This window comes from Salvelinus fontinalis, unplaced genomic scaffold (assembly GCF_029448725.1).
Source record: "Salvelinus fontinalis isolate EN_2023a unplaced genomic scaffold, ASM2944872v1 scaffold_0959, whole genome shotgun sequence".
Lineage (NCBI taxonomy): Eukaryota > Metazoa > Chordata > Actinopteri > Salmoniformes > Salmonidae > Salvelinus > Salvelinus fontinalis.
In genome coordinates, this window is record NW_026601168.1 from 31,985 (window position 1) to 48,576 (window position 16,592).

The 16,592-nt window shown below is 46.3% G+C and overlaps 1 protein-coding gene across 1 annotated transcript in view; it reads left to right on the plus strand.

Moving 5' to 3' along the window:
• LOC129847939 (uncharacterized) overlaps nucleotides 1–16,592 on the plus strand; it is a 57,897-nt gene that overhangs the window by 18,207 nt on the left and 23,098 nt on the right. Inside the window, exons 5-6 of the mRNA XM_055915522.1 lie at nucleotides 3,308–3,534; nucleotides 10,210–10,388. Coding sequence (XP_055771497.1) covers nucleotides 3,308–3,534; nucleotides 10,210–10,388 — 406 coding nt within the window. The remainder of the gene's footprint in view (nucleotides 1–3,307; nucleotides 3,535–10,209; nucleotides 10,389–16,592) is intronic.

The window sequence follows — 16,592 nt, forward strand, 5'->3', positions numbered from 1 at the left end:
GGGGAGGCGAGTTTTCCTCCATTTCCGCTCGGCTGCCCGGAGCCCTGTTCTGTGAGCTCGCAATGAGTCGTCGAGCCACGGAGCGGGAGGGGAGGACCGAGCCGGCCTGGAGGATAGGGGACATAGAGAGTCAAAGGATGCAGAAAGGGAGGAGAGGAGGGTTGAGGAGGCAGAATCAGGAGATAGGTTGGAGAAGGTTTGGGCAGAGGGAAGAGATGATAGGATGGAAGAGGAGAGAGTAGCGGGGGAGAGAGAGCGGAGGTTGGGACGGCGCGATACCATCCGAGTAGGGGCAGTGTGGGAAGTGTTGGATGAGAGCGAGAGGGAAAAGGATACAAGGTAGTGGTCGGAGACTTGGAGGGGAGTTGCAATGAGGTTAGTGGAAGAACAGCATCTAGTAAAGATGAGGTCAAGCGTATTGCCTGCCTTGTGAGTAGGGGGGGAAGGTGAGAGGGTGAGGTCAAAAGAGGAGAGGAGTGGAAAGAAGGAGGCAGAGAGGAATGAGTCGAAGGTAGACATGGGGAGGTTAAAGTCACCCAGAACTGTGAGAGGTGAGCCGTCCTCAGGAAAGGAGCTTATCAAGGCATCAAGCTCATTGATGAACTCTCCAAGGGAACCTGGAGGGCGATAAATGATAAGGATGTTAAGCTTGAAAGGGCTGGTAACTGTGACAGCATGGAATTCAAAGGAGGCGATAGACAGATGGGTAAGGGGAGAAAGAGAGAATGACCACTTGGGAGAGATGAGGATCCCGGTGCCACCACCCCGCTGACCAGAAGGTCTCGGGGTGTGCGAGAACACGTGGGCAGACGAAGAGAGAGCAGTAGGAGTAGCAGTGTTATCTGTGGTGAGCCATGTTTCCGTCAGTGCCAGGAAGTCGAGGGACTGGAGGGACGCATAGGCTGAGATGAGCTCTGCCTTGTTGGCCGCAGATCGGCAGTTCCAGAGGCTACCGGAGACCTGGAACTCCACGTGGGTCGTGCGGGCTGGGACCACCAGGTTAGGGTGGGCGCGGCCACGCGGTGTGAAGCGTTTGTATGGTCTGTGCAGAGAGGAGAGAACAGGGATAGACAGACACATGGTTGACAGGCTACAGAAGAGGCTACGCTAATGCAAAGGAGATTAGAATGACAAGTGGGCCACACGTCTCGAATGTTCAGAAAGTTAAGCTTACGTTGCAAAAATAAAAATAAAATACAAGATCTTATTGACTAAAATGATATAGTACTGCTGGCTGGTGAAGTAGCCTGGCTAGCAGTGGCTACGTTGTTGAAAGTGAAGCTGGCTAGGTAACCTCGACAATTTCACTAAATTTCTCTAAACTACACAATTATCATGGATACAAGGACAGCAAAGACAACTAGCTAACACTACGCTAATCAAGTCGTTCCGTTGTAATGTAAGTTTCTACAGTGCTGCTATTCGGTAGAAGTTGGCTAGCTAGCAGTGTTGGCTAGGTAGGAGGACGGCAGCGCGGCAGGCGAAAAATAGCTGGCTAGCTAACCGATAATTACTCAAAGCTACACAATTATCTTAGATACAAAGATAGCAAAGAAAACTATGTAGCTAGCTAACACTACACAAGTCAAGTCGTTCCGTTGTAATGTAATCGTTTCTACAGTGCTGCTAATCGGTGGCTAGCTGGCTAGCTAGCAGGGTTGACTACGTTACGTTACTTTACGTTAGGGCGAGAATACCTGGCTAGCGAACCTCAGCGAACCTTCATAACTACACACCTTCAGCCCTGTTACTATACACTATACACTATGTTACTATACACCTGGCAGGTAACACACCTTCAGCCCTGTTACTATGCACCTGGCAGGTAACATACCTTCAGCCCTGTTACTATACACCTGGCAGGTAACATACCTTCAGCCCTGTTACTATACACCTGGCAGGTAACATACCTTCAGCCCTGTTACTATACACCTGGCAGGTAACACCCCTTCATCCCTGTTACTATACACCTGGCAGGTAACACACCTTCAGCCCTGTTACTATACACCTGGCAGGTAAGACACCTCCAGCCCTGTTACTATACACCTGGCAGGTAACACACCTTCAGCCCTGTTACTATACACCTGGCAGGTAACACACCTTCAGCCCTGTTACTATACACCTGGCAGGTAACACACCTTCAGCCCTGTTACTATACACCTGGCAGGTAACACACCTTCAGCCCTGTTACTATTCACCTGGCAGGTAACACACCTTCAGCCCTGTTACTATACACCTGGCAGGTAACACACCTTCAGCCCTGTTACTATACACCTGGCAGGTAACACACCTTCAGCCCTGTTACTATACACCTGGCAGGTAACACACCTTCAGCCCTGTTACTATACACCTGGCAGGTAACACACCTTCAGCCCTGTTACTATACACCTGGCAGGTAACACACCTTCAGCCCTGTTACTATACACCTGGCAGGTAAAACACCTTCAGCGCTGTTACTATACACCTGGCAGGTAACACACATTCAGCCCTGTTACCCTACACCTGGCAGGTAACATACCTTCAGCCCTGTTACTATACACCTGGCAGGTAACATACCTTCAGCCCTGTTACTATACACCTGGCAGGTAACATACCTTCAGCCCTGTTACTATACACCTGGCAGGTAACACCCCTTCAGCCCTGTTACTATACACCTGGCAGGTAACACCCCTTCATCCCTGTTACTATACACCTGGCAGGTAACACACCTTCAGCCCTGTTACTATACACCTGGCAGGTAAGACACCTCCAGCCCTGTTACTATACACCTGGCAGGTAACACACCTTCAGCCCTGTTACTATACACCTGGCAGGTAACACACCTTCAGCCCTGTTACTATACACCTGGCAGGTAACACACCTTCAGCCCTGTTACTATACACCTGGCAGGTAACACACCTTCAGCCCTGTTACTATTCACCTGGCAGGTAACACACCTTCAGCCCTGTTACTATACACCTGGCAGGTAACACACCTTCAGCCCTGTTACTATACACCTGGCAGGTAACACACCTTCAGCCCTGTTACTATACACCTGGCAGGTAACACACCTTCAGCCCTGTTACTATACACCTGGCAGGTAACACACCTTCAGCCCTGTTACTATTCAGTAGAATACACTGTTCAATAGGACACAGCATTCAGTAGGATACACCGTTCAGTAGGTTACAGTGTTCAGAAGGATACAGTATTCAATAGGGCTCGGTGTTCAGTAGTATTCAGTTTTCAGTAGTATTCAGTGTTCAGTAGGGCACGGCATTGTGAAACATTCATTATAATATGCTCCTACCTGTGTTCCCTCCCCCAGGAGAGCGTCTGCAGAGGGAGCAGCTGCAGGGAGCCCAGTCTCAGTACTACCGCTGGCTGAGGAAGGTGCTGCCTGACACAGGACACACTCCCGCGCCAAACTGCAGCCGCGTTCGAGTCCCACAGTTCAGCTGCCACATGGGCGGGGCCGACCCAGGGAAGCTGCATGATATACTGAAGGATCGACCAATGAAATACTCCCTCAGGAAACCTGGCCTCACCCTCAAGGTAGGGAACAGGAGTAGGGACAGGAGTTTTACCTGTTCAGGAGGACACAGCTTCAGGAAACACTCCTGACCCCATTAATAGACAATCACAGAAAACCAAAAGTAATGTTGAGGACGAGTTACTGAACATGACATCATGTTCTTCCCCTGAAACCCAGTAAGTGTTCTCTTGCTCCTTGAGCCAGAGATGTGGGATAACGTGTGTGTCAGAGACGGCATGATTTCAAGTTCAGATGGGAACAGTAGCCGAGTTGGAATAGTAGCTGAAGTCTGGCCGTTGACTGTAGGCTTCAGTTGGAGCCTATTATATAATTGACTCCTGAACTGTTTCTTGGAGTAAAATGTTCATTTTGTCTCGCGAACAGAAGTGGAGAAATATGATTTTCTTTCTGTCAGCATCTTGAGAGACTACTGTCAGAATGCACGTTTAGGGACCTGTTGTGAAGCCTAAACATGCAATTTCTTTCAGCAAAATAAAAGCTGACAGTATAGAATTTTTACCACATAATGTGCATCCAAGACGAACTGATATACTACCAGAATGTTGGATTTTTTTTCCTACTTCCTTAAAACCGGTCCAATTGATGTCATTTGGACATTTTGCACAAAAAATCTCCCCGTTCCCTAAGCGTCCTCGCTCCGCTAGAGAAGCAGAAATGAAGGACAAAACATGACCAATGTCAACTGCACTGAACAAAAATAAAAACGCAACAATGTAAAGTGTTGGTCTCATGTTTCATGAGCAGAAAAAAAATATCTCAGAAATGTTCCATATGCACAAAAACCTCAAAACCGCAGACCACGTGTAACCACGCCAGCACAGGACCTCCACATCCGGCTTCTTCACCTTCATCTGAGACCAGCCACGCGGCCATCTCCTTCCAGAGAGACACCAGGGACTGTAACATACTCTGTTTCACGGAATCATGGCTCTCTCTGGATATACTGTCCCCGTCCATACAGCCAGCTGGGTTCTCAGTACATCGCACAGACAGGAATAAAGAACTCTCTGGATAATCACCACCTTCCGGAGACACCTGAAACCCCACCTCTTTAAGGAATACCTAGGATAGGATAAAGTAATCCTTCTAACCCCCCCCCCCCCCTTAAAAGATTTAGATGCACTGTTTGTAAAGTGGTTGTTCCACTGGATATCATAAGGTGAATGCACCAATTTGTAAGTCGCTCTGGATAAGAGCGTCTGCTAAATGACTTAAATGTAAATGTAAATATACTGTCCCCGTCCATACAGCCAGCTGGGTTCTCAGTACATCGCACAGACAGGAATAAAGAACTCTCTGGGAAGAGGGCAGTGGTGTATGTTTCATGATTAACCACTCATGGTGTGATTGTGATAACGTACAGAAACGCAAGTCCTTTTGTTTACCCAACCTAGAATACCTCACAATCAAATGCCGAGCGTATTACCTCCCAAGAGTATTCACTTTGGTTATGGTCACAGCCATGTATATTCCTCCTCAAGCCGATACCACGACGGGCCTCAAGGAACTACACTGGACTTTATACAAACTGGAAACCACATATCCTGAGGCCGCATTTATTGTAGCTGGGGATTTTAACAAAGCAAATTTGAGGAAAATGCTACCGAAGTTCTATCAACACATTGACTGTAGTACTCGCACTGGGAAAACACTCAACCACTGCTACTCGCCCTTTCAGGATGCCTACAAGGCCCTCCACTGCCCTTCCTCAGATCACAACTCCATTTTGCTCCTCCCTTCCTGTAGGCAGAAATTCCAAACAGGAACCCTTGCTAACATCTATTCAACGCTGGTCTAACCAATCAGAATCTGTGCTTCAAGATCGGGTAATAACATTGATGTATATACGAACACAGTTCATCAGGAAGTGTATAGGGGATGTTGTTCCCACGGTGACTAAAACCTACCCAAACCAGAAACTGTGGATAGATGGCAGCATTCGCGCTAAACTGAAAGTGCAAATCACCACATTTAACCATGGCTAGGTTCTTGGGAATATGGTCAAATACAAACAGATACAACAAATACAAAGGCAATCAAACAGGCAAAACGTCACGACAGAGACAAAGTGGAGTCGCAATTCAACGGCTCAGACACAAGATGTATGTGGCAGGGTCTACAGACAATCACAGATTACAAAAGGAAAACCATCCACGTCTTGCTCCCAGACAAGCTAAACACCTTCTTCGCCCGCTTTGAGGATAACACAGTGTCATTGACGCGGCCATCATTGTTTATAAGAATTTGTTTATAACTGACTTGCCTAGTTAAATAAAGATCAAATAAAAAAAATACTATCGCCCCGTAGCACTCACTTCTGTCATCATGAAGTGCTTTGAGAGGCTAGTTAAGGATCATATCACCTTTACCTTAGCTGTCACCCTAGAGCCACTTCAATTTGCTACCGCCCCAATAGATCCACAGACGAAGCAATCGCCATTACACTGCCCTGTCCCACCTGGACAAGAGGATTACCTATGTAAGAATGCTGTTAATTGGCTTTAGCTCAGCCTTCAACACCATAGTAGCTTCCAAGCTCATCATCAAGCTCGGGGCCCTGGGTCTGAACCCTGCCCTCTGCAATTGGGACCTGGACTTCCTGACGGGCCGCCCCCCGGTGGTGAAGATAGGAAGCAGCACCTCCACTTCACTGATCCTCCCCACAAGGGCACGTACTCAGCCCCCTCCTGTACTCTCTGTTCACCCATGACTGTGTGGCCATGCATGCCTCCAACTCAATCATCATGTTCGCAGACGTCACAACCATAGTAGGCCTGATTACCAACAGTGACGAGACAACCTACAGGGAGGAGGTGAGGGCCCTGGCGGAGTGGTGTCAGGAAAATAACCTCTCCCTCAACGTCATCAAAACGAAGCAGCTGATTGTGGACTTCAGGAAACAGCAGAGGGAGCAGCCCCCTATCCACAATGATGGGACCGCAGCAGTGGAGAAGGTGGAAAGCTTCAAGTTCCTCGGCGTACACATCACTGCCGATCTGAAATGGTCCACCCACACAGACAGTATCACCGTCCGCTACCGCAGGGCTCTCCAGAGGGTGGTGCGGTCCACCCAATGCACCACTGGGGGCACACTGCCTGCCCTCCACGACACCTACAGCACCCGATGTCACAGGAAGGCCATAAAGATCATCAAGGACAACACCCGATGTCACAGGAAGGCCATAAAGATCATCAAGGACAACAACCGATGTCACAGGAAGGCCATAAAGATCATCAAGGACAGCACCCGATGTCACAGGAAGGCCATAAAGATCATCAAGGACAACAACCGATGTCACAGGAAGGCCATAAAGATCATCAAGGACAACAACCAATGTCACAGGAAGGTCAAAATAGATAATTGAGGATTTGAACCACCCGAGCCACGGCCTGTTTACCCCACTATCATCCAGAAGGCGAAGTAGGTACAGACAAATTATTTCACTTATAATTCACAGTATCACAATTCCAGTGGGTCAAAAGTTTACATACACTAAGTTGACTGTGCCTTTAAACAGCTTGGAAAATTACAGAAAATTATGTCATGGCTTTAGAAGCTTCTGATAGGCTAATTGACATAATTTGAGTCAATTGGAGGTGTAAATGTGAATGTATTTCAAGGCCTACCGTCAAACTCAGTGCCTCTTTGCTTGAAATCGTGGGAAAATCCAAAGATATCAGACAAGACCTCAGAAAAAAGTTGTGGACCTCCACAAGTCTGGTTCATCCTTGGGAACAATTTCCAAATGCCTGAAGGTACCACGTTCATCTGTACAAACAATAATACGCAAGTATAAACACCATGGGACCACGCAGCCATCATACCGCTCAGGAAGGAGACGCGTTCTGTCTCCTAGAGATGAACGTACTTTAGTGCGAAAAATACAAATCAATCTCAGAACAACAGCAACGGACCTTGTGAAGTTGTTGGAGGAAACAGGTACAAAAGTGTCTATATCCAAAGTTAAACAAGTCCTATATCGACATAACCTGAAAGGCCGCTCAGCAAGGAAGAAGCCACTGCTCCAAAACCGCCATAAAAAAGCCAGACTACGGTTTGCAACTGCACATGGGGACAAAGAGGGTACTTTTTGGACAAATGTCCTTTGGTCTGATAAAACAAAAATAGAACTGTTTGGCCATAATGACCATTGTTATGTTTGGAGGAAAAAGGGGGAGTCTTGCAAGCCAAAGAACACCATCCCAACCGTGAAGCACGGGGGTGGCAGCATCATGTTGTGGGGGTGCTTTGCTGCAGGAGGGACTGGTGCACTTCACAAAATAGATGGCTTCATGAGGAAGGGAAATTATATGGATATATTGAAGTAACATCTCAAGACATCAGTCAGGGAGTTAAAGCTTGGTCACAAATGGGTCTTCCAAATGGACAATGACCTCAAGCATACTTCCAAAGTTGTGGCAAAATGGCTCAAGGACATCAAAGTCAATGTATTGGAGTGGCTATCACAAAGCCCTGACCTCAATCCCATAGAAAATTTGTGGGCAGAACTGAAAAAGTGTGTGCGAGCAAGGAGGCCTACAAACCTGACTGGAATGGGCCAAAATTCACCCAACTTATTGTGGGAAGCTTGTGGAAGGCTACCCAAAATGTTTGACCCAAATTAAACAGATTAAAGGCAATACTACCAAATACTAATTGAGTGTATGTAAACTTCTGACCCACTGGGAACACGATGAAAGAAATAAAAGCTGAAATAAATCATTCTCTCTACTATTATTCTGACATTTCACATTCTTTTAATAAAGTGGTGATCCTAACTGACCTAAGACAGATCATTTTTACTAGGATTAAATGTCAGAATTTGTGAAAAACTGAGTTTAAATGTAGTTGGCTAAGGTGTATGTAAAGTTTCGACTTCAACTGTAAACTGAACAAGTTCCACAGACATGTCACTAATATAAATTGAATAATTTGTCCCTGAACAAAGGGGGGGGGGGGGGGTCAAAATCAAAAGTAACAGTCAGTATCTGGTGTGGCCACCAGCTGCATTAAGTACTGCAGTGCATATCCTCCTCATAGACTACACCAGATTTGACAGTTCTTGCTGTAAGATGTTACCTCACTCTTCCACCAAGGCACCTGCAAGTTCCCGGACATTTATGGGGGGGAATGGCCCTAGCCCTCACCCTCCGATACAACAGGTCCCAGACGTGCTCAATGGGATTGAGATACAACAGGTCCCAGACGTGCTCAATGGGATTGAGATCCCGGCTCTTCACTGGCCATGGAAGAACACTGATATTCCTGTCTTGCAGGAAATCATGCACAGAATGAGCAATATGGCTGGTGGCATTGTCATGCTGGAGGGTCATGTCAGGATGAGCCTGCAGGAAGGGTACCACATGAGGGAGGAGGATGTCTCCCTGTAATGCGCAGCGTTGAGATTGCCTGCAATGACAACAAGCTCAGTCCAATGATGCTGTGACACACCGCCCCAGACCATGATGGACCCTCCACCTCCAAATCGATCCCACTCCAGAGTACAGTCATCGGTGTAACGCTCATTTCTTTGACAATATACGCAAATCAGACCATCACCCCTGGTGAGACAAATCCGCGACTCATCAGTGAAGAGCACTTTTTGCCAGTCCTGTCTGGTCCAGCGATGGTGGTTTCGTGCCCATAGGCGACGTTGTTGCCGGTGATGTCTGATGAGGACCTGCTTTACAACAGGCCTACAAGCCCTCAGTCCAGCCTCTCTCAGCCTATTGCGGACAGTCTGATCACTGATGGAGGGATTGTGCGTTCCTGGTGTAACTCGGGCAGTTGTTGTTACACGTGGTCTGCCACTGCGAGGACGATCAGCTGTCCGTCCTGTCTCCCTGTAGCACTGTCTTAGGCGATTCATAGTACGGATATTGCAATTTATTGCCCTGGCCACATCTGCAGTCCTCATGCCTCCTTGCAGCATGCCTAAGGCACGTTCACACAGATGAGTAGGGAACCTGGGCATCTTTCTTTTGGAGTCAATAGAAAGGCCTCTTTAGTGTCCTAACTTTTCATAACTGTGACCTTAATTGCCTAACATCTGTAAGCTGTTAGTGTCCTAACGACCGTTCCACAGGTGCATGTTCATTAATTGTTTATGGTTCATTGAACAAGCATGGGAAACAGTGTTTAAACCCTTTACAATGAATATCTGTGAAGTTATTTGGATTTTTACAAATTATCTTTGAAAGACCGGGTCCTGAAAAAGGGCCGTTTCTTTCTTTTTTGCTGAGTTAATATGCTGTATTCTATTCTATTGTATTTTAGTCAATGCCACTCCGACATTGCTCGTACTAATATTTATATATTGCTTAATTCCATAATTTTATTTTTATATTTATGTGTATTGTTGTGAATTGTTAGATATTACTGCACTGTTGGAGCTAGGAACAGAAGCATTTCGCTACAATAACCTCTGATAAATATGTGTATGTGACCAATAACATTAGATTTGATTTGATTTATTTAGTATCCAACAGCATCAAGTAATGACAGAAGAGAAGCATCCACAAACCTTCTAAATGTCGGAAATTATAAGCAGAAAACGATCAAACTTAGTAAATGTTTTACCCAATTCAAAAATCCTTCCACCATCTTTGGTGTTTGTATGGTAATGGTTGTGTGTGTGTACTTACTGTATGATAATGTGTGTGTTGTATCACAGCCCATGCCGGTACTGTCAGTGCTGCAACAACCCCCGCAGGTCTCCAGGTCAGGCAATATGGCGGTGGTGAGAGAGGAGAGCTCTTCCTTCGCCCCGGGACCGTTCCCGGACCACAGTCTGAGCTGGGATAAGAACACCATCCCCCGACAACCATCACACTACAACAAGTACCACTTTACGTAAGTTACCATGACAACCCTCACACTACAACAAGTACCACTTTACGTAAGTTACCATGACAACCATCACACTACAACAAGTACCACTTTACGTAAGTTACCATGACAAACCTCACACTACAACAAGTACCACTTTACGTAAGTTACCATGACAACCATCACACTACAACAAGTACCACTTTACGTAAGTTACCATGACAACCATCACACTACAACAAGTACCACTTTACGTAAGTTACCATGACAACCGTCACACTACAGCTAGTAACACTTTATATATGTTACCTAATGCCAACACTTCCCCCCTAGCCTAACCCTCCTCACACTACAGCTAGTAACACTTTATATATGTTACCATGAGGACACCAATTAACACTTCACGTTCAGTGTATTTCCCTTTGTTGGCATCTTTTAACCCCCCACAGAAATCTAATTAGCATAATAAAAACTATCTGTTTTCATGCGTCTCAATGCGCTACATCCAATGCAAATTAATTACTTCAAAATCATACAATGTGATTTTCTGGATTTTTGTAGTGTACCTATGATAAAAATGACAGACCTCTACATGCTTTGTAAGTAGGAAAACCTGCAGAATGGGCAGTGTATCAAATACTTGTTCTCCCTACTGTATATATATATATGGGTAATACAACAGGAGAATGCTCCCATGGCGAACGAAGTATAGGCAGGTCTCTCACAGTTGAAGTGTACCTATGATAAAAATGACAGACCTCTTCATGCTTTGTAAGTAGGAAAACCTGCAGAATGGGCAGTGTATCAAATACTTGTTCTCCCCACTGTATGTAACAGTTCCACCTCTGTGGTGAAAGCTGGCCGAGCTATAGCGGTGTTTGTTAGACCATGAGACATATGTAACAGTTCCACTTCTGTGGTGAAAGCTGGCCGAGCTATAAGGACTGTTTGTTAGACCATGAGACATATGTAACAGTTCCACCTCTGTGGTGAAAGCTGGCCGAGCTATAAGGACTGTTTGTTAGACCATGAGACATATGTAACAGTTCCACCTCTGTGGTGAAAGCTGGCCGAGCTATAAGGACTGTTTGTTAGACCATGAGACATATGTAACAGTTCCACCTCTGTGGTGAAAGCTGGCCGAGCTATAAGTACTGTTTGTTAGACCATGAGACATATGTAACAGTTCCACCTCTGTGGTGAACGCTGGCCGAGCTATAAGGACTGTTTGTTAGACCATGAGACATATGTAACAGTTCCACCTCTGTGGTGAAAGCTGGCCGAGCTATAAGGACTGTTTGTTAGACCATGAGACATATGTAACAGTTCCACCTCTGTGGTGAACGCTGGCCGAGCTATAAGGACTGTTTGTTAGACCATGAGACATATGTAACAGTTCCACCTCTGTGGTGAAAGCTGGCCGAGCTATAGCGGTGTTTGTTAGACCATGAAACATATGTAACAGTTCCACCTCTGTGGTGAAAGCTGGCCGAGCTATAAGGACTGTTTGTTAGACCATGAGACATATGTAACAGTTCCACCTCTGTGGTGAACGCTGGCCGAGCTATAAGGACTGTTTGTTAGACCATGAGACATATGTAACAGTTCCACCTCTGTGGTGAAAGCTGGCCGAGCTATAAGGACTGTTTGTTAGACCATGAGACATATGTAACAGTTCCACCTCTGTGGTGAACGCTGGCCGAGCTATAAGGACTGTTTGTTAGACCATGAGACATATGTAACAGTTCCACCTCTGTGGTGAAAGCTGGCCGAGCTATAAGGACTGTTTGTTAGACCATGAGACATATGTAACAGTTCCACCTCTGTGGTGAACGCTGGCCGAGCTATAAGGACTGTTTGTTAGACCATGAGACATATGTAACAGTTCCACCTCTGTGGTGAAAGCTGGCCGAGCTATAGCGGTGTTTGTTAGACCATGAGACATATGTAACAGTTCCACCTCTGTGGTGAAAGCTGGCCGAGCTATAAGGACTGTTTGTTAGACCATGAGACATATGTAACAGTTCCACCTCTGTGGTGAACGCTGGCCGAGCTATAAGGACTGTTTGTTAGACCATGAGACATATGTAACAGTTCCACCTCTGTGGTGAAAGCTGGCCGAGCTATAAGGACTGTTTGTTAGACCATGAGACATATGTAACAGTTCCACCTCTGTGGTGAACGCTGGCCGAGCTATAAGGACTGTTTGTTAGACCATGAGACATATGTAACAGTTCCACCTCTGTGGTGAACGCTGGCCGAGCTATAAGGACTGTTTGTTAGACCATCCACATATGTAACAGTTCCACCTCTGTGGTGAAAGCTGGCCGAGCTATAAGGACTGTTTGTTAGACCATGAGACATATGTAACAGTTCCACCTCTGTGGTGAAAGCTGGCCGAGCTATAAGGACTGTTTGTTAGACCATCCACATATGTAACAGTTCCACCTCTGTGGTGAAAGCTGGCCGAGCTATAAGGACTGTTTGTTAGACCATGAGACATATGTAACAGTTCCACCTCTGTGGTGAAAGCTGGCCGAGCTATAAGGACTCTTTGTTAGACCATGAGACATATGTAACAGTTCCACCTCTGTGGTGAACGCTGGCCGAGCTATAGCGGTGTTTGTTAGACCATGAGACATATGTAACAGTTCCACCTCTGTGGTGAAAGCTGGCCGAGCTATAAGGACTGTTTGTTAGACCATGAGACATATGTAACAGTTCCACCTCTGTGGTGAACGCTGGCCGAGCTATAAGGACTGTTTGTTAGACCATGAGACATATGTAACAGTTCCACCTCTGTGGTGAAAGCTGGCCGAGCTATAAGGACTGTTTGTTAGACCATGAGACATATGTAACAGTTCCACCTCTGTGGTGAACGCTGGCCGAGCTATAAGGACTGTTTGTTAGACCATGAGACATATGTAACAGTTCCACCTCTGTGGTGAACGCTGGCCGAGCTATAAGGACTGTTTGTTAGACCATCCACATATGTAACAGTTCCACCTCTGTGGTGAAAGCTGGCCGAGCTATAAGGACTGTTTGTTAGACCATGAGACATATGTAACAGTTCCACCTCTGTGGTGAAAGCTGGCCGAGCTATAAGGACTGTTTGTTAGACCATCCACATATGTAACAGTTCCACCTCTGTGGTGAAAGCTGGCCGAGCTATAAGGACTGTTTGTTAGACCATGAGACATATGTAACAGTTCCACCTCTGTGGTGAAAGCTGGCCGAGCTATAAGGACTCTTTGTTAGACCATGAGACATATGTAACAGTTCCACCTCTGTGGTGAACGCTGGCCGAGCTATAAGGACTGTTTGTTAGACCATGAGACTTATGTAACAGTTCCACCTCTGTGGTGAAAGCTGGCCGAGCTATAAGGACTGTTTGTTAGACCATGAGACATATGTAACAGTTCCACCTCTGTGGTGAACGCTGGCCGAGCTATAAGGACTGTTTGTTAGACCATCCACATATGTAACAGTTCCACCTCTGTGGGGAAAGCTGGCCGAGCTATAAGGACTGTTTGTTAGACCATGAGACATATGTAACAGTTCCACCTCTGTGGTGAAAGCTGGCCGAGCTATAAGGACTGTTTGTTAGACCATGAGACATATGTAACAGTTCCACCTCTGTGGTGAAAGCTGGCCGAGCTATAAGGACTGTTTGTTAGACCATGAGACATATGTAACAGTTCCACCTCTGTGGTGAAAGCTGGCCGAGCTATAAGGACAGTTTGTTAGACCATGAGACATATGTAACAGTTCCACCTCTGTGGTGAACGCTGGCCGAGCTATAAGGACTGTTTGTTAGACCATGAGACATATGTAACAGTTCCACCTCTGTGGTGAAAGCTGGCCGAGCTATAAGGACTGTTTTTAGACCATGAGACATATGTAACAGTTCCACCTCTGTGGTGAACGCTGGCCGAGCTATAAGGACTGTTTGTTAGACCATGAGACATATGTAACAGTTTCACCTCTGTGGTGAAAGCTGGCCGAGCTATGAGGACTGTTTGTTAGACCATGAGACATATGTAACAGTTCCACCTCTGTGGTGAAAGCTGGCCGAGCTATAAGGACTGTTTGTTAGACCATGAGACATATGTAACAGTTCCACCTCTGTGGTGAAAGCTGGCCGAGCTATAAGGACTGTTTGTTAGACCATCCACATATGTAACAGTTCCACCTCTGTGGTGAAAGCTGGCCGAGCTATAAGGACTGTTTGTTAGACCATCCACATATGTAACAGTTCCACCTCTGTGGTGAAAGCTGGCCGAGCTATAAGGACTGTTTGTTAGACCATGAGACATATGTAACAGTTCCACCTCTGTGGTGAACGCTGGCCGAGCTATAAGGACTGTTTGTTAGACCATCCACATATGTAACCGTTCCACCTCTGTGGTGAAAGCTGGCCGAGCTATAAGGACTGTTTGTTAGACCATGAGACATATGTAACAGTTCCACTTCTGTGGTGAAAGCTGGCCGAGCTATAAGGACTGTTTGTTAGACCATCCACATATGTAACAGTTCCACCTCTGTGGTGAAAGCTGGCCGAGCTATAAGGACTGTTTGTTAGACCATGAGACATATGTAACAGTTCCACCTCTGTGGTGAAAGCTGGCAGAGCTATAAGGACTGTTTGTTAGACCATCCACATATGTAACAGTTCCACCTCTGTGGTGAAAGCTGGCCGAGCTATAAGGACTGTTTGTTAGACCATGAGACATATGTAACAGTTCCACCTCTGTGGTGAACGCTGGCCGAGCTATAAGGACTGTTTGTTAGACCATGAGACATATGTAACAGTTCCACTTCTGTGGTGAACGCTGGCCGAGCTATAAGGACTGTTTGTTAGACCATGAGACATATGTAACAGTTCCACCTCTGTGGTGAAAGCTGGCCGAGCTATAAGGACTGTTTGTTAGACCATGAGACATATGTAACAGTTCCACCTCTGTGGTGAAAGCTGGCCGAGCTATAAGGACTGTTTGTTAGACCATGAGACATATGTAACAGTTCCACCTCTGTGGTGAACGCTGGCCGAGCTATAAGGACTGTTTGTTAGACCATGAGACATATGTAACAGTTCCACCTCTGTGGTGAAAGCTGGCCGAGCTATAAGGACTGTTTGTTAGACCATCCACATATGTAACAGTTCCACCTCTGTGGTGAAAGCTGGCCGAGCTATAAGGACTGTTTGTTAGACCATGAGACATATGTAACAGTTCCACCTCTGTGGTGAACGCTGGCCGAGCTATAAGGACTGTTTGTTAGACCATGAGACATATGTAACAGTTCCACCTCTGTGGTGAAAGCTGGCCGAGCTATAGCGGTGTTTGTTAGACCATGAGACATATGTAACAGTTCCACCTCTGTGGTGAAAGCTGGCCGAGCTATAAGGACTGTTTGTTAGACCATGAGACATATGTAACAGTTCCACCTCTGTGGTGAACGCTGGCCGAGCTATAAGGACTGTTTGTTAGACCATGAGACATATGTAACAGTTCCACCTCTGTGGTGAAAGCTGGCCGAGCTATAAGGACTGTTTGTTAGACCATCAGCATATGTAACAGTTCCACCTCTGTGGTGAAAGCTGGCCGAGCTATAAGGACTCTTTGTTAGACCATGAGACATATGTAACAGTTCCACCTCTGTGGTGAAAGCTGGCCGAGCTATAAGGACTGTTTGTTAGACCATGAGACATATGTAACAGTTCCACCTCTGTGGTGAACGCTGGCCGAGCTATAAGGACTGTTTGTTAGACCATGAGACATATGTAACAGTTCCACCTCTGTGGTGAAAGCTGGCCGAGCTATAGCGGTGTTTGTTAGACTATGAGACATATGTAACAGTTCCACCTCTGTGGTGAAAGCTGGCCGAGCTATAAGGACTGTTTGTTAGACCATGAGACATATGTAACAGTTCCACCTCTGTGGTGAACGCTGGCCGAGCTATAAGGACTGTTTGTTAGACCATGAGACATATGTAACAGTTCCACCTCTGTGGTGAAAGCTGGCCGAGCTATAAGGACTGTTTGTTAGACCATGAGACATATGTAACAGTTCCACCTCTGTGGTGAACGCTGGCCGAGCTATAAGGACTGTTTGTTAGACCATGAGACATATGTAACAGTTCCACCTCTGTGGTGAAAGCTGGCCGAGCTATAAGGACTGTTTGTTAGACCATGAGACATATGTAACAGTTCCACCTCTGTGGTGAACG